At 40.9% G+C, this 19347-nt stretch overlaps 1 protein-coding gene across 2 annotated transcripts in view; it reads right to left on the bottom strand.

Annotated features, from left to right (window-relative positions):
* Nucleotides 1-19347, bottom strand: part of DSTYK (dual serine/threonine and tyrosine protein kinase) — a 56352-nt gene that overhangs the window by 12973 nt on the left and 24032 nt on the right. For both annotated transcript variants that reach the window (XM_059996076.1, XM_059996083.1), the window contains 3 exons: nt 5562-6231; nt 741-973; nt 27-110 (listed from right to left, as the gene is read on the bottom strand). In XM_059996076.1, the coding sequence (XP_059852059.1) occupies nt 27-110; nt 741-973; nt 5562-6231 (987 nt within the window). The remainder of the gene's footprint in view (nt 1-26; nt 111-740; nt 974-5561; nt 6232-19347) is intronic.

Below are 19347 nucleotides of genomic sequence, written 5' to 3'. Positions count from 1 at the left end.
AAAACACTTCCCTAAACAACCTCTACCTGTTTGATTTGCTCCCACAGCATCCTTGTAACTGAGGACCCTGAGTGAAATGTGACTTCAACATGATAGGCAGCATTTAAGATCTGAAAGAGAGTACACAAACGAAAGTCAATATTCCCTGAGTAGAGTGGCTAATTAAAAATGCAATAAATGGGGCTTCCCTGGTGGCGCAGTGGTCGGGAGTCTGCCTGCTGATGCAGGGGACACGGGTTCGTGCCCCGGTCCGGGAAGATCCCACGTGCCACGGAGCGGCTGGGCCCGTGAGCCATGGCCGCTGAGCCTGTGCGTCCGGAGCCTGTGCTCCGCAACGGGAGAGGCCACAGCAGTGAGAGGCCCGCGTACCGCAAAAAAAAAAAAAAAAAAAAAAAAAATGCAATAAATGATATTTATTTCAAGAACATGGTGCAGTTTCAAGGTTCCCAAATCTATCCCTCAGTGTATGTGCAGAGTCAATGCAGGCTGATCATCTATCTGGTGACTATTTGGGCTCCTTTACTTCATCTTCATCTTCTTGCTCATTGACTTAACCGCAATTTGACCGTTCACAAGCACCTCCCACGGACAGCGGTCATGAGATAGGAAAATAAAATAGAATTCAAACTGGACTGGCAAAAAGTTGAAAGGGAAATTCTTGACCAACTTGAAGCTGGGTTCGTGGGTGGATTCTGTTTCATGTGTTATCTGTGACACGCTCTTAACTACCCTTTGAGTACCTGTTTGAGATAATTACTGGTGATGTGAACCGAGACATCCTGAGACTTCTCCAGGCTCTGCAGACACCGTTCCAGCGTTCCGACGAAGCTCTCACGTAGGTAATCCACAGAGCTGATCAGCTTGTTAGCCACTGCTTGATTAAGCCGGGAGATGATGAGTTCCTGGATCTGGCGGATGCAGCATTTGATCTCTCTGGTGCCCACTGGTTCTCCATTCTCAGGGACAATGACATCTATGGAGGCAGAGCAAAAAGCTAGTTGGCTGTGAGGGGAAGGGGCAGGCACACTGAATAAAGGCAGCTCCCAAGTCAGACCCAAGGAGCTACCATGAACAACAGCTACTAAACGCATATGGCTGACAAACTGACTCTCAGTATGACCATGGGCCATGCAATCCTCAACTACTTAAGGCATCTAAGAATCGTGAGAAGGAGCAACTGTGTACAGAATGAACCTATTGATTTTGTCAGCTCTTATATCACATTTATAGAAGAGGAGAAACAACATTTATTGACTGCAGACTATTTGAAATGCACAGTAAGTATTTTTCATATGTAATCTAATTTAACCCCAACAACAACACTGTCAGGGGTATATTACTGGTTATATTTTATATGTCAGGAAAAAGCCTCAAAGAGAGAATAAAGTGGGTACTGGGAAGGGATGGTACAGTTAGGAAGTAATATAGCTAGCATTTGAATCCAAAGCTCATGGATTCCAAAGCCTCTTATCTTTGTAATAATTCACACTTCCTAGCATATTAATGAGAAAAATCCAAGAGTCAAGAATTCAATTTTAATCAACTACTAGAGAAATAAAAAGTAAAACTGGAACGTTGTCCCCACTATGCTACTAGCTCTCAGGATTAGAAAAGTCTGTTTTGCAAACCAGAGGACAGAAGAACTTAAGAGAAGACAAATCACCTATAAAAATTCCACTCCTAAAAAGGCCCTCTCTAATGTTAGAAACTTATATTGGTACTACCTCTTTGGAAGATATCTGGCAATATCTATCAAAAATTTAAGCTAACCAACCAATAAACAAAAGAAATCTATACACCCTTTGACCCAACTACTCTTTCTGCTTCTAGGAATTATTTTTCTAGAAATATACCCTTACAAGTCTCAAATACATGCATGCACAATGATGATCAATGCAGTATACTCTGAGAGAGAAAGAGAGAAAGAAAGGAAAGGAAAGGAAAGGAAAAGAAAGGAAAGGAAAGGAACGAAAGAAAGAAAGGAAGAAAGAAAGGGAGGAAGGAAGAGAAAGAAGGAAGGAAGGAAGGAAGGAAGGGAAGGAGGGAGGGAGGGAGGAAAGGAGGAAAGGAAGGAAGAAAGGGGCTTCCCTGTTGGTGCAGTGGATAAGAATCCGCCTGCCAATGCAGGGGACCCAGGTTCGAGCCCTGGCCTGGGACGATCCCACATGGCTGTGGAGCAGCTGGGCCCGTGAACCACAACTACTGAGCCTGCACTCTGGAGCCAACGAGCCACAACTACTGAGCCCGTGTGCTACAACTGCTGAGGTCTGTGCACCTGGAGCCCATGCTCCACAATAGGAGAGGCCATCGCAATGAGAGGCCCGTGCACCACAACGAAGAGTGGCCCCCACTCGCCGCAACTGGAGAGAGCCCGCGTGCAGCAACAAAGACACAATGCAGCCAAAAATAAATAAATAAAATAAATAAATTTATTAAAAAAAATAAAAGAAAGCAAGAAACAGCCTACATATCCAGCAGTAGGGGAACAGTTAAATAAATTAAGGTATATCCATTAGAAGAAGACAAATTCCTCTGCACATTTATGGAAAGATCTCTAAGATATGGGGTAAGTGAAAAAGCAAGGGCAGAAGAACATATAGAGGAAAACTAGATGACTAGGAGACAGTACCTTTTTATCTTTGAGTAAAGTACCACGTTTATAGGTACTATCTTTTCAAAACATAAATAATTTATAAAGTATGTATGTCATGATACCTAGTATGCATGCATTACCTTTATTTTAAAACAAACAAAAATCAGTAATAAAAATCTGGCTCCGGGGCTTCCCTGGTGGCGCAGTGGTTGAGAATCTGCCTGCTAATGCAGGGGACACGGGTTCGAGCCCTGGTCTGGGAAGATCCCACATGCCGCGGAGCAACTAGGCCCGTGAGCCACAACTACTGAGCCTGCGCGTCTGGAGCCTGTGCTCCGCAACAAGAGTGGCCGCGATAGTGAGAGGCCCGCGCACCACGATGAAGAGTGGCCCCCGCTTGCCACAACTAGAGAAAGCCCTCACACAGAAACGAAGATCCAACACAGCCAAAAAATAAATTAAAAAAAAAAAATCTGGCTCCATAGGATATGTGGCAGCTGTCTTCTAAATCTACTTGTCATTGCCTGAAGGATACCCAGAATGTATTAGAACAAGGTAAGAAGCAGCACGTAAGTCCTGTCTAAGATGTAGCCAACTAGGTAAGTAGAACCACAAGTCCATGATGTAGTTAACAGAGCCAGACATTTGATGTACTTGTTCCCAGTTACGCCACATCTGAACTAACCACTGTGCCCCAGGTACCAAACATGATTACCTGGTACATGATAGACAATCAAATGTTTTCACTGACTGCTCAACCTACCTGCCCTGACAACCCTTTATCATGTCTACTCTGATGCTGGCATTGATGCTCCGGTGTCTTTTATTCAGGCACTGAATTAAATTAAACATTCAGAAGATTTCCTAGGATTTCCACTGCAAGTGAGCACTTCTCAGCAACTCCTCCCTACAATGGGAATTCGCCAAAGAGGTATCTTCGTTCATCTTTAGAAAGACCTATAAGAAATCAAGCATGCTATGCTTGCTAAAGTATATTTCCTTTGTATCTATAAGTGTGACAAACATATACCATCACTCACACACTCATTCATTCTCCAAAGATATACTATACACAGACTCTGTTATTTGCTGCAAGGGATATAGTGATGAATAAAGACCCAGATCCTGTTCTTCATTTCTAGGATTTTAGAAAATAGAGGAACATAAACAACTATAATAATAAGATAAAAAGTGAAATATACCAGAAATTTCAGTGCCAGATGAAATTCTATGGGAGTTCAGATGAACTGCAATCATTATTAGCTAAGAAAATTAAAGACAACTTCATGAAAAATGTTATTTGGAAGAGGCCTTGAAGGGTAGGTAGGATTTGAAAATTCACAAATAAAAGAGATTCAGGTTTAGGGCAGGGCATAAGCAAAAAATAAAATAAAATAAAATAAAATAAAGGAAGCATACAGAGGACAGGAAGCAGTTGAAACCAACCAAAAAAGAAATTACAGGAAGGTGCATAGTGGGAAATAAGACTGAGAAAGTTGGAAAGGGTTAGGCTTTGGAAGATCTTGAATACTAGGCTAAAGGAGTCTTAACTCAGTCTGCAGAAATAGAGCCAATAAAGATGAACTGGGGAAAGGAGAGAAAGATCTCAGTGAGATCAGTCAGGTAACAGTAGTTCAGTTAGACTAAAGAGGAAGGAATAGAGAAGCAAAGGTATATATGAAATAGGGAAGAAGACTCAGCAGGACTTGGCAACTGACTGGATACGGGGACAAGAGAAAGAAAACAGTTAAAGACCATGCTGAGGTTTTTGTTTGAGACTTTTTTTTTACTTTTTAAAATATTTTTATTTTTTTTATTTGGCCGAGCCGCGCAGCACGTGGGATCTTAGCTCCCCGACCAGGGATCAAACCCGTGCCCCCTGCATTGGAAGCGCAGAGTCTTAACCACTGGACCACCAGGGAAGTCCCTATGCTGAGGTTTTGAAGCTGGTTCCCAGGAAGATGGTAGCATCGGTCACTGGGAATAGATTAAGAAGCAGTAAAGCATGGAAATTAAGAGTATGGGCTCAGGAATCAGACTGTCTAGATTCAAATTCTGCCTCTACTATTTAGTAGCTGTGTGACCTTGAGCAAAGTACTTAACCTGTCTAAGCCTGAGTTTCCTCATCTAGAAAATGGCAATAAGCAGAATCCACCTAGGGAGGTTGTTTTAGAAAAAAACAAAGACAAAAAACTGAGGCTAGGTCCCATGTCAGAAATGCTGATTAGGTCTGGAGTGGTCTTTAATGGTCTCAAGCATCTACATTTTCAAAAAGCCTCCCAGGTTATTTGGATGCATAGCCATGACTGAGAACCTAAAGGGTAACTTGCAAACCACGTACTTTAATTAATAGGTAGTAGAGCTAATGTTCATACAGAAGTCAGTATACAAAGTCAGTAGCATCTAAACCTCAGACACCAAAAGACCAGACTAAGCATTTGGCCCAGTTTTGTTAACAGTCATTCATGAAGAATGGGAACGCCAGAAAAGCCAAAACCGCTACTTTGGGAAATCCTTCTGAGTTAGGTCTCAGGAGCAGCCTGAAAAGAAAATGAGACCATGACACACAAAAAAGAACAGACAAAGAAGCATGGGCCATGCCAAAGGAGCCAGGGTTGAAGCATGACTCAGTGACATTCTTCAAGCAGCTCTTCTCCAGTTTTATCAAGGCCAAGGGGATACAGATATAAACGGGAGACTAAAGAGCACTATTGGGATGAATTTACCAAAAGCTGGACTAACAGTCCTAGGAAGGAATGATGGTGGAATCTTCCAGGAAGGTCTCTCAGAACAAAAGATGCCACCTTGGCTAAATGATTTAAGGTGGGCTCCTGCTAATGACAGTGGGGGTAGGTGAGATGATCCTGAGGTTCCTTTGGGCTTCAGAATTAATGAACTCAACTTCCAGCTGGAAAAGAGTTAGAGGATGCTGTAGTCCCCACGCCCTACCAAGTTCTCTAGGACCTACCTTTAAACTCCATGTTGGCAGCATCATCCAGAAGCTCCTCCTTCATGGTGTTAAGCGTCTCAACGATCATGTCCTTCATTTCCTCCTGCTTTCGGTTGGCAATATTCATCAGTGATTCGTACAACTCATTCTCCTTTTTTCGTGTATATTCTAGACGTTTGGGAGTAATCTGCAGGTCCCGCTGCATGTCAAAGGCCTGGTTAATAAAGATGTCGAGGCAGCGGCAGTGCACCAGGTTCAGGGCCTTGGCTGCGTCCACCAGGTGAGTCTGTAGCACCTGGTGAGAAAATGTGTTCAAGTGTCTCAGCTTCTCACTTTGCTCCACCAACACGCTCTGAGCTTTGGTATCCTGGCTGGGGTTCCCACAGTTACAGTGACTGCTGCTCAGATAGCCCAGGTCAGTTAGCTGGCGATGGAGTGGTGATCTTTCATTCTCCATTCTTCTGGTGGAGGAGCTGATTATCTCCGAGCCCAGCTTCGGCACTTTGAAAAAGAATACGGGAAAGGAGAAATACTTTCGGATTTCCTGAAGCTCTTGCTCATCCCTTTCAGAGAGTTCATCTTTGTGGAGTGCATAGGTTATCACAGGCAAGAAATCATTCACCAAGTCACCCAGAACATCCACTGTGGGCCGGAGGCCTTGGCACGGTGCTACCACAATGTCCACTTCCTAGAAGGGGAAGGGGGTCATATCAGCACTTCAGGGTCAGAACCAATCCTTGCCTCCCCAAAGTCCCACACTGAGGCCAAAATCCAGATCTATGATGGGGCAACTGAACTTCGGTATGCCCCAATCATTTGTCCACCTCCTTCCTTGGTTACCAACACTCCCTGGTGCAGCCTATGCAGGCAGGCACTCGTCCAGAGAGAGTGAAAAAACAAGTAAGTAGAAAGGATGGCAGTCCTTTTAGCCATTTTATTTATTTTTATTTATTTATTTTTTCTTTTAGCCATTTTAGATAAAAGAGACTATTTAGTCCCTTTTGTTGCTTTGGAAACTCCCATTAATTCCCTCTGATAAAGAAATAAGACAAATAGTAGATGAAGAAAGAACTCTTAACAGACTGGGAGTGAATCTGCCTAGAACATTCCTCCCCCTCTTTCTAACCTGACTAACTCATCCCTATCTTTCTAACACGGCTAATTCCCAAGGTCCTTTAAATCTCAATGTATACATCGTGTCATACCCCTCGGGAGTCTTTCCTATTACACAATCCCGAGCACTCTCTACTTCTCCTTTTCTTAATGTTCAACACATTTAAAATTTATTTATTTAAAACCTAATTCTTTCCCATTAGCCTATAAACTCTTTGAGGACAGGGACCATGTATATCTTGTTCACTACTATAACTCCAGTGCCTAGTACAGAGTAAGTCCTTAACTTTGTTGAATCAATCAATCAAGCAGCAAACTAAAGGCTAGATCTGCCAAACATTACGGTCCTATTCTAGGAGTTGGCAGGCATCCCAAAGTCTTAGCCACCTAAGTCTTAGTAATACCTTTACGCTCATGTTCACTTGGTCTGGCAGAGATTAAGATTTGCCTATCCAATATTTAACCTCTGCATTATTGGGAAGGCAATGTCTTTTATAGACGGGGTAGCCAATAATAGGTGGGGCAACAGGAAAGCTCTTTAAAGGGTTGATTCTACTAGTAAGTACACCCTTTGGACTTGCCCTTCTTGCTTGGAGCACAGATGTGACAGACAGAGCAGCAGTGATCATCCTGCAGTCCTCGGGCAAACGTGAGAGTAGAAGCCAGCCTTGAGGATGATGAAGCAAAAAGAAATAGGGGGACTTCTCTGTGGCGCAGTGGTTGGGAATCCGCCTGCCAATGCAGGGGACACGGGTTCAAGCCCTGGTCCAGGAAGATCCCACATGCCGCGGAGCAACTAAGCCCATGCACCACTACTACTGAGCCCGCGCTCTAGAGCCCACGAGCCACAAATACTGAGCCCGCGTGCCACAGCTACTGAGGTCTGCGCGCCTAGAGCCTGTGCTCCGCAACAAGAAAGGCCGCTGCAATGAGAGGCCCATGCACCACAGCGAGGAGGGGACCCCGCTAGCCGCAACTGGGGAGAGCCTGCATGCAGTAACGAGGACCCAATGCAGCCAAAAATAAATAAATAAATTAATTAATTAATTTAAAAAAAAAGCAATAGGGAGCTTGGATCTCTGATGACTACAGAGCTGCCACACCAGCCCTCAACTGCCTAGCTTTAGACTTCTTTTATGTGAGGGAAAAAAACTAACCTCTGTCTTGCTTAAGCAAGCCCCTACTTTTCTGATTGTTTTGTACGATGAATCCAATCATAACTGATAAACCCAACGCCTGAAGTGAGTTTCAAGAATGATCTTTGGTTTAGAAACAACTTTCCACAGGTCCTTTCCCTAGCTAGTAGTTTCTTTTTATTGTTCTACTTCTTTCCTAAGGATCTTGAAGCACTTAAGAGCATGTATTTCCATCCATGCATAGGTTCCTCCAAATCTCTGAAATTGCCTACTTTGCCTGGCACTCCAGACCTAAGTGTTGACCTGGAGACTTGTGCCTATATCACCATTGCAGGCACACCAACTCCAAAGTCTGCAGACTCAAAATCAATCCTTTGCAAAATTCTAGTACATTTTAAAGAGTTATGAAAGAACTCAACACAAATCTGCTCAAGTCTGTGTCCTTAACGGTTATCAGATGTAGCCAATTTACTTTATTTGAAATCTAAGCTATGCAATTTGTTTATTTTCTTTCAGACTAATACTCTGTTTTTATTCCTTTTTTGAGCAATAGGTATCATTGATGAAAGATTTTTAAAAATCAAAACCTGGGATCTTTTCCTTTTTGATCTCCTCCAGGTAAGGAAGAAAGGGCTGGGAAATGCCAGCCTATTGTTTCTTGGTGTGTGTGTGTGTGTGTGTGTGTGTGTGTGTGTGTGTGTGTGTGTGTGTGTGTGTGTGTGTGTGTGTGTGTGTGTGTGTGTGTGTGTGTGTGTGTGTGTCTGTTGTGTGTGTATGTGTTGTTTCTTGTAGTGTGTGTGTGTGTTGAAGGACAGAGAGACAGAGAGACAGAGAGACAGAGAGAGAGAGAGAGAGAGAGAGCGCTCTCCTATTTCCAGCAAAGCACAAAGGTCTCACCTTCTTCCTCAACAAAGAACTCATAAATTTTATTTGCAGGTAGGTCACAGAACTTTCATTTGGCTGGCCACTTTGAACTCCCTAAAGCTAAAAGTGCTTTTACCATCTCAGCATTTGTAATTTGAGCAAACACTGTATAAATCCTCGTGCTTTCTACCCAAGCCTAGGCCAAGAAGAAATCTGCTGTTTCATGTGTGCCTCGAATTGCATGGAATGTTTTCTGATTGGAAGACTAGTGTGACACTCACCCTGCTATTCAAAACAAGCCCCTTCACTACACTGAGTCACACGGCTGGAGTACCAGTCACTTCATGAGGCACATTCAAAAAGTGGGTAAGTAAGAACTTTTAGGGTTTAGAGTACCACATGCAATTGCCTAAGTGCCAAAACTTTAAAGACATATAATAATTAGATAGGCTAGAAGAGAACCCCAAGAACTGAAAATTTATAACAAGATAATTACAGATGACAGTGGTTTTTTAAAATATTTTAAAAATTGCTTCTGACTTAAGTAAATATCTTTTTAAAGGTACAAATCAATCAAACTTATTATAGAAATATTAAGGGAAGAAAGCCTAAATATTCAAAACCTAAGTTAAGTGTTGTTTAGAAAGTTTTCAGGAAGAATTTTGTTGGCTTGTTTATTTGATGGATTTTCTTAAAATTCTAAAATAAGCTTCCAGGTTTTCCTCAAAGGACCATTTTGTGTGTGTAACACAACCATCAGCCAAAGCTGCCACGTCCATTCGTAGAACCAACATCCTTTGTAAGGGACAGTTGACTTTATTTGCTCATAGTTGCAAATTCATTTTTTAAAAAATGGATTCAGTGGATAAAGAAGATATGGCATATATATATATATATATATATATATATATATATATATATATATACACACACACACACACACACACACACAGTGGAATACTACTCAGCCATAAAAAGAATAAAATTTGGCCGTTTGCAGTAACATGGATGGACTTGGACAGCATTATGCTAAGTGAAATTAGTCAGAGAAAGACAAATACTGTATGATATCACTTACATGTGCAATCTAAAAAATAAAACAAACTAGTGACTATAACAAAAAAGAAACAGACTCACAGATACAGAGAACAAACTAGTGGTTACCAGTGGGGAGAGGGAAGGAGTGAGGGGCAAGATAGGGGTTATGAGGTACAAACTACTGTGTATAAAATAAATAAGCTACATGGATATATTGTACAATACAGGGAATATAGCCCATATTTTATAATAACTATAATGGAATACAACCTTTAAAAATTATGAATCACTATGTTTTACACCTGTAACATATAATATTATATATCAACTATACTTCAATTTTTTTAAACTCCCCCAAAATGAATTCTGATGGTAGGTACTGCCTGGTACATTGGCACCTAGAAAGAAGTTGTCTACTCCTAAATACATCTTGTACTAAACAAAAATGGATAGAAAACAAGTACCATGCTCTCCTCCGTTCCCCAGTTAATTAACTTGTGCAGTCAGTCTCACTGTTCTGACTACCAAGACTGTTGGAAGACAGGCAAAAAGAGCTGCTGGCTGAGACCCTGGCAGCAGTACAAATTAGACTGGAATGTGATATGTGATTCTGCAATACTCACGGCAAAGGGATGACTCATGCCTGACGGTTATAAACAAAAAGGGAAGCCATCACTGTCTCCTGGAGACAGGGAGTGAAAAAAATTCACAGAGAGGATGAGCCCTGTTCTGGGTCCTATTATGGCCACCTGAGAGGGAAGACTGACCTCAGACTGTTTCATGGAAGGCTGTGTTCCTTCCTGGCACTTAGAACAGTGTCTGGCACTTAATGAGCATCCAATAAATAAATGTGCAGTTGGACTTCCCTGGTGGTCCAGTGGTTAAGACTCTGTGCTTCCACTGCAGCGGGTGTGGGTTCGATCCCTGGTCGGGGAACTAAGATCCCACCTGCTGCTTGGCATGACCAAAAAAATAGTAATAGTAAATAAATAAATAAATGTGCAATTACTGGATGAATAAATGATGCCTTTACTACTTGCTCAAAACCACTTTCAATCATCCTATATAAAATTTTCTATTTTTAGCCCATATCCCACACATTTATCTGGAACTGCTATTTGCATCTACTCCAAGAATGAAGCAGTGAGTAAGCATTTTGCTCCTAACTCAATCAAGGAAGAAGAATCCCAGGGAATCATGAGAGTACGCCATAATTCCCATTTTGAGTCACAGCAAATTCCTAAAGAGATTTCTCTTTTAGAATACATCTGCACAAATCTGTCGAATCTACATAAGTTGATATGTTACCATCAATTTTCTTGGCAAGATTAAGAGAATGTAATAGAAAGGAGATTGCTACTCTGCAAACACCAGAATTTACCTCTCTGGTTTTGTTTTTTATGTAAAAGCTTTTTATGTAAAATGACACTACCTTAAGTGCCAAGAAGAAATGCCTCAATCACTGAAGCCTGACCACTTCCTAAGAATATTGGCTCTTACTGGTGAGGACTCCTTACTCTATGGCTCATGGCACATTACTGAAACTCAGTGATAGCTAAGGATGATTATCTTAACTGATGGTTCAAACAGAAGATGATCACGTACTCAGGTAGGTCATAAATATCTTTGTTTTCCCTATAGTTCTGAAGCCTCATTACATCACACAGAAGAGAAGTACATAACTATATAAGAGTCCTGCCCTTGCCCAGCAACTGACACAGCCTCGACTCCAATCCCTGTCTCTGTATTCTACCTATCGTCACTATCAATTCTCCTCCCATGCCCACTCTCATGGGAGGTTTTTCCCATCTGTTTTTACACAGGATTGATTTTTCCTCATTTTTATACAGTTCCCTGAACTATCACTCTTAAATATCAATTACATATAAAGGCAAATACCTCCCTCTTCTTGTTACACTGTAGAAAATCCCTTTACTCTTGGTACAAACACTCTCCATTGGGGAGCTGCTTTCTAGAATATAACAGGCCACAAGCAGCTGTGTCAACCCAGAGCTTCACCCCAGCAGTCAGCATAGAACAGATACAAGCTCACCTGCCTACCTAGTAAAAAGTAGGGAGTGGTAACTCAGAGGCCATAACAAGACTTGGGAAAAACCATAATCCCAACCAAAGCCCTGAACTAGCCACAGAAAACATGAGGCCATCATGCTAAAAGTGGAAGTATGTTTACAATCCCAAACACCCCAAAGTAAAGGCTTTAGGTCTGCGTCTCAACTCATAAGCATGAAGCCCTTAAGGATCAGAACTATCTGATTTCATACTGTGATGAATGAGATAACAGACAAGTTGACAAGAATGTACTGAATAGGTTCTGTGTGGTCTGTTGGGTTGGCCAAAAAGTTCGTTCGGTGAGGGAATACATTGTTTCATAAAATTCTTGGTGAAAATGAAAAACGTGTCTTTTATTTTTACTTAAAACCAAACGAACTTTTTGGACAACTCAATACCTTGTGGATATTCAAACATCCAGGTACCCACATATACAGATAAAAGCAGGAAAGTGAAGCTTTATTCTCTTATCACTTACTAGACCCAATCAAGAGAGACCATAGTAGAATGGAGAAGAAGGAAGAAGGGGAAACTTTACCTTTTAACTTTATAACTTTAACTTTTGTGTTTTTTACCTTTTTATAACATCTCTCATTTTATTACAAAAGTACTTCATAATAATTATGAAGAACTTTGCTTCTAACTAGAGCAGAATAACTCTAAGTAAGCTGGAACCAGAAGGACTTAAGTTTGACAAAAGGAAGGAGTCCCACGGTGGATGGCTGTCAGGGAAGGGACAGGTGACTGAGAGAATAGGAAATCCTCTTCTCAAGGACACTGATTAATTCATTCAAAGGGAGACTTGCTAAGTGCCTGACACTGTTCTAGATGCTTTACACTTAGTCTCTTATTTAAGCCTCACACCAGTCCTAAAAGATACAGATTACTACTTCTATTTTACAAATGGGGGACACCCCAGCACCACAGTCACACAGTTAGTTAAGTAACCAAGCCAGGATGTAAGTCCAGGCCCACCTAACTACAAAGACAGTGTTTAAACAGTAACTGAAGGTCCACTGTGTCAGGAACTGTCTGGGCTGGTGTTAGGAAAGTTCTGAAAGAAGAATAAAGGATGGACAAGATGATTTCAGGGACCCTAACAGTCCTACTGTCTATATTAAAAAGTATACGCTGGCTATAAGTAAAAGCCCTGCTCTGCTATGAAACAATGCTGCAAAAGAAGTCAAAAAGAAAATATTTTTAATTGCCCGAATAACAGAATTTCTGCCTGCTGACAGTACTTTCAACCTTTGCATCTCTGAATCAGGGAGGATTCCCTACCGCCACCATCCATTACCGAAAGGGAAACACAAACAGATCTTTGAGATAGTGAAGATAGAAAGAGATGCCATTTGGTGCAGGAAAGAGGTAGATAGGATCCTTAAAAAAGGGAGAAAACATGAGAGGAAGATTAAGACCATAATCTCTTGCCAGATTTTCCCCCAAAGAGCTAATCTTAGAAGGCCAAAAATGAATCAGTGGTGGTGAATTGAGAAAATATAGCCTCAGCTTTAAGCTGTTCTTTTTAAGAGGGATCAAGGCTACTACAGTGAGCATAGGGATTTTAAAAAGAATCTTGCCTCTAAACCACATATATCCTTAATAGGTAAAATTAACCTATTAAAAGTATTACCAGGTTTCTTGGCAAAGAGCAATGTATCGGTTATATTTCACTATGTATGTTATTGTGTGTTAGGGGAAAGGCAAGAGCGATGTTAAATTCAAAGAACATAGAATTACTGCCTAGAAGGAACTTATAATTTAGCATTTGCCTGAACTTCCCATATCCTTTTTTAACACATCACTTTAGTTCCCCTTTCTTTTTGCCCCATAAAATCAGGGTTTCTTTAATTATGTTTCTAGAATAGCATTATTTCTCTTATACATATTACCCCAACTTTGTTTCTTTTCCCTTAGAAACGGCCATCTTTGACCTAATTCCATACACTCTCTCCTCCCAAAAGTATCTGCTTACCTTGAAGACAGTCACCCAAGCTTCTTTCCAACTTTTTACCAGTCAACTGTTATCTTTCAATCTAGATACATTCAAGAGAAGACACGGTATCTAACTAAAAGTAAGCAACACATAAATTTAGTTTCATAAGGCACCAAAACAAATACTAAAAACTAGACAAAAATTGAGAGAAGCTAGTTTTCTAGCCACAAACAATGTTTAGTAAATTTGGGGGTTAAAATTTTGCATAAATTTGTGATTTTTTAGTAAGATACTTTGATTTGGGGTTATGAAAGTATTAACTGCTGATAAATTAAAACTAACAGTGCCTGTATGGATCAACAGAACAGAATAGAGAGCCCAGAAATAAACCCACACACCTACGGGCAATTAATTTCCGACAAAGGAGGCAAGAGTATACAATGGAGAAAAGACAGTCTCTTCAGCAAGTAGTGTTGGGAAAGCTGGTAGGTCAGTCACCCAAGGCAATAGAAATAAAAGCAAAAATAAACAAATGGGACCTAATCAAACTTATAAGATTTTGCACAGCAAAGGAAAGGATAAACAAAATGAAAAGACAACCTACAGACTGAGAGAAAATATTTGCGAATGATGTGACTGACAAGGGCTTAATTTCCAAAATATACAAACAGCTTGTGTAACTCAATAACAAAAAAACAAACAACCCAGTCAAAAAATGGGCAGAGGGCTTCCCTGGTGGTGCAGTGGTTGAGAGTCCGCCTGCTGATGCAGGGGACACGGGTTCATGCCCTGGTCCGGGAAGATCCCACATGCTGCGGAGAGGCTGGGCCCATGAGCCATGGCCGCTGAGCCTGCGCGTCTGGAGCCTGTGCTCCGCAACGGGAGAGGCCACAACAGTGAGAGGCCTGCGTACCGCAAAAAAAAAAATAAATAAAAATAAAAATAAGGGCAGAAAATCTAAATAGATATTTTTCCAAAGAAGACATACAGGTGGCCAACAGGCACATGAAAAGATGCTCAACGTCACTAATTATTAGAGAAATGCAAATCAAAACTATAAGGAGGCGACAGAGAAATGGATAAAGAAGATATGGTACATATATATAATGGAATATTACTCGGCCATAAAAAAGAACAAAATAATGCCATTTGCAGCAACATGGATAGTCCTAGAGATTGTCATACTGAGTGAAGTAAGTCAGACAGAGAAAGACAAGTATCACATGATATCACTTATATGTGGAATCTAAAAAAATGGTACAATTGAACTTATTTACAAAACAGAAATAGAGTCACAGATATAGAAAACAAACTTATAGTTACCAGTGGGGGAAAAAGGGGGGAGAGATAAGTTGGGAGACTGGGATTGACATATATACACTACTATATATAAAATAGATAACTAATAAGGACCTACTATATAGCACAGGGAACTCTACTCATTACTCTGTAATGACCTATATGGGAAAAGAATCTAAAAAAGAGTGGAGATATATATGTATAACTGATTCACTTTGCTGTACACCTGAAAGTAACACAACATTGTAAATCAACTATACTCCAATAAAAATTTTTAAAAATAAATGAATAAAATAGATCACAACAGCAAAACAAAACTGTAATGAGGTACCACCTCATACCAGTCAGAATGGCCATCATTAAAAAGTCCACAAATAACAAATGCTGGAGAGAGTGTGGAAAAAAAAGAACCCTCCTACACTGTTGGTGGGAATGTAAATTAGTACAGCCACTATGGAGAACAGTATGGAGGTTCCTTAAAAAACTAAAAAGAGAGTTGCCATATGATCCAGCAATCCCACTCCTGGGCATATATCCAAAGAAAACTATAATTTGAAAAGATACATGCACCCCAATGTTCATAGCAGCACTATTTACAATAGCCAAGACATGGAAGCAACCTAAGTGTCCATTGACAGATGAATAGATAAAGAAGATGTGGTATATATACACAAGGGACTACTACTCAGCCATAAAAAAGAACTAAATAATGCCATTTGCAGCAACATAGATGGACCTAGAGATTATCATACTAAGTGAAGTAAGTTAGAAAGATAAATACCATATGATATCACTTACATGTGGAATCTAAAATATGACACAGATGAACTTATTTATGAAACATAAACAGACTCACAGACAAAGAAAACAAATTTCTGGTCACCAAGGGGGAAAGAGGGTGGGGGAGGGATAAATTAGGAGTTTGGGATTAGCAGATACAAACAACTATATATAACACAGATAAGTAACAAGCTCCTACTGTATAGCACAGAGAACTATATTCAATATCCTGTAGTAAACCATAATGGAAAAGAATTTGAAAAAATATACATATATGACTGAATCACTGCTGTACAACACTGTAAATAACTAAAAAATTATAAATCAAATTTAAAACTTTTAATTTTTAAAAATTAAAAAATAAAAATATCAATGTCTGTATGAAATTACAAACAGCTTATTTCCATTGATGGCTACTGACTGAGGGTTATAAAGAGAAAATTTTACTACCCCAAATGGTTAAGAGTTCAAAGTAGTAAAAAAGAAAAAGTTTATTTGCAAGTCATTAGACCTTTCCTGGAAACATCAGTCTACTTTAGTTCCCTGAAATACACCCTACCAGACATCACCATGAGCCAGTAACCATGACAGTGTGTGGCAGCCTGGCTGTCAGGTGACATGTACATTTGTCCAGAGGGCCAGAAAACACCTGGTAGGGATAAACAGGCTATTGATTAGAGCAGAAAACTGAGAGCTATGAAACTGCCACAGAAAATGAAACGCCACTGCTAGGCTGCAGGAATCCCATCTTAGGCTGAGGACGTTTAATCATCTCTGCTCCTTTTTATTCCTTTTCTTAGAGGTGTTCATAGGGAAAAACATATACACACTCACACATCAGATTGAGGCAACTCTAAGGCAGACAGCTGTGTTCCACTGGACTTGTAAAAGGAACAAAAAAGAAAAGGAGGTGATGTATGTACCAGAAAGGGGGTGAAGGTTAGGAAGGGGAAGTATGTAAATGAAGACAGAACTAGTGAATATGGTGAATGGCAAAATGTGTTGCCAGCTGGAAAATGACTATGTTTTATTTATTTTTTATTTATTTTTTGCGGTACACGGGCCTCTCACTGTTGTGGCCTCTCCCGTCGCGGAGCACAGGCTCCAGACGCGCAGGCCCAGCGGCCACGGCTCACAGGCCCAGCCGCTCCGCAGCATGTGGGATCTTCCTGGACTGGGGCACGAACCCGCGTCCCCTGCATCGGCAGGCGGACCCTCAACCACTGCGCCACCAGGGAAGCCCGAAAATGACTATGTTTTAACACTACATGAGGTTTCAGAAACTAACAGCTTGATAGTATTCCTCTATTATTGAATTATGAACTGAGAATCTCAGGGGACCCAGAGCTAAAAAGCTGGGAATACTGTGGTATTCCATGCGGGTACCATGTGAGTTGGCCTATTCCAGAACAAACTGAAAATGGCTAATTTATGAGGCCTTTAAAGTAACGTATTAGAAGAATGACCATTGTATAAGAGGGTAAGGGGAAATTCTGTTTTAATAATTTGACAGTTAAAAATGAACATCTCACTTCCCCTATTTCAATCTTGGTTTCCTTTAGCTAAATGTTTCCTTTCTTTACCACTCCCTTTACAAACCAAATGGAAGGGCTGTTTAGAGCTAACTCCCTGGCCACAGCCCTGGCTGTTTAGACCTAATATAACGGGAGCTAAAAAAAAAAAAATCTTTCTCACTGGCACAAAGAATCTTCAAGGTACTTAGGAAATGCTCCCAGCAGTAAGCTGAGCATCCCTGATACACTAAATGGAGACAGGAGCCTGACTACAGTGACTGAGCAGGGCCTGAGGGCCCCAAAGGCTGCTAAGGCCCCTCTGAGGCTCAGCATCAAGGGATTCTAAAGTTAGAAATGCTGTTTCCACATCAAAACCAGTGGAGAATAAAGCAGATCCGGAGAAACACTAGCTAAGGAAGCCTCACAAACCACATGAAACAGAACAATGAGAGGCTGGAGAATTCCACAAGAAAAGAGAAGAATATTTCTCAAGAAAGAGAATATATATTTCAACTGTGCAGACAGAAAGTTAATTAGGGGTCTCAACTTCCCTCCCCGCCAAGTAGCCTCCTCAACTGTTAACTCAGTTTGAGTGCTTACTTACTACATATACCTGGAGCAGCGATGGGAACTCTCACCAGTAAGATACGTGCTCAGGTATGCACTTGGGAAATGGCTCTCACTTTCTTTTCTGTGACTTTACTTTATCGCCTCAATTCATGCGACCAAAGTAAATGAGCATTAAAAATTAAAACCAATAAAGTGAAGGGACACAGAAAAATCAATCAGATAATGTGCCTGTCCTGCAGATGGCTTTGTTCACATTCCAAGACTCTTTACAAAAGGCAAGAACAGGAAAAATCACCACCCAACCAATAGCAGTCATTTCAGCTATTTAACAGTGTTTTTTAAGTTGCAGGTCACAATACATTAAGTCAGATCATCAATTTAGTGGGCTGCTACCATCATTTTTTTAAAAAAGAAGTCAAATAGAATAGAGAAGAAAATATCAGTGTGTTTTGCAAGAAGTAAAAGTATTGTCTTATGAAACTTTATTTCAAATGTATGCGTGTATATATGTACTGGGTCCTGATAATAAAATGTTATTTCTTAGAGTGAATTAAAATCTAAAAAAGTTTGAAAACCACCACGCTATTGGACACTGAAGGAACTAGACCAGAGCAGAATACTATAGAGATTGTGTATGGATCAAATACTTAGGAATTGTGAAGAAGTTGGCGGGTCAACTGAGCAGGCTCAGTCAATAAACAAAGATCACCGTCAGAGCTACTGTCAGAGTTATCCAAGAACTCTAACATCGTCCTGGAGCTAAGCAGTGCACGCTGCCAGTCTGAACACAGAGGAAAGCCACCACTGAAACTGAGCTGAGAGGAAATGCTGGCTGGTATACAGAGCCCCCTCTAGCGTTTATCAAGATAAAGGAAATCTGGACTCTGGAAGGAAATGAGATGGCAGTCTCTACTTCTAGAGGATCATAGGCCGAGGCCACAATCAAAGGACTCACTCACTGACTGAGATCAAGCCTTCTAGAACAGGGGTAGGTGAAGAGAAGAAGAAACCGTTCTCCTAGTCCTGCCAAACTAGCCCTTCCTTCCTGGCACAGCTAACCAAGGTGATGGACGCTCTGTTTTGAGCACATCTGCATTCTTTTATTCCTACCAGCTCCTGATCCCTGACATAGTCACCTTCCCTGCCCATTCCCCCCATTCTCCTGACCCCCAACATAGTCACCTCCTCTGCTCAACCCCATTTGGCCTAATCAAATAGCCCAGTCCTAGCTATACAGAGACGAGTCCTTCCTAAATGGAGATCTGAATACCAGATAGACAATATGATCTTTTAGGAGATGCCGCAAGACCTATGTTCTGTTTGGGAGTTGGAAGAATATCTTTGAGAAAAGCAAAGATATTCTTCAGATGATGGGATCTCCATATCTCCTTACATTGAGCCAGACCTGTCCTCAAGTTCTGAAGTCCCTTAGAAAGTAGGAGACATGATCTGTCTCACTTAGTAAATAATGGCAGGTCTAAGGA

The sequence above is a fragment of the Delphinus delphis genome, chromosome 1, assembly GCF_949987515.2.
Source record: "Delphinus delphis chromosome 1, mDelDel1.2, whole genome shotgun sequence".
NCBI lineage: Eukaryota > Metazoa > Chordata > Mammalia > Artiodactyla > Delphinidae > Delphinus > Delphinus delphis.
Note: the sequence above shows the minus strand (reverse complement) of the source record. Positions and strands in the feature narration are given on the sequence as shown.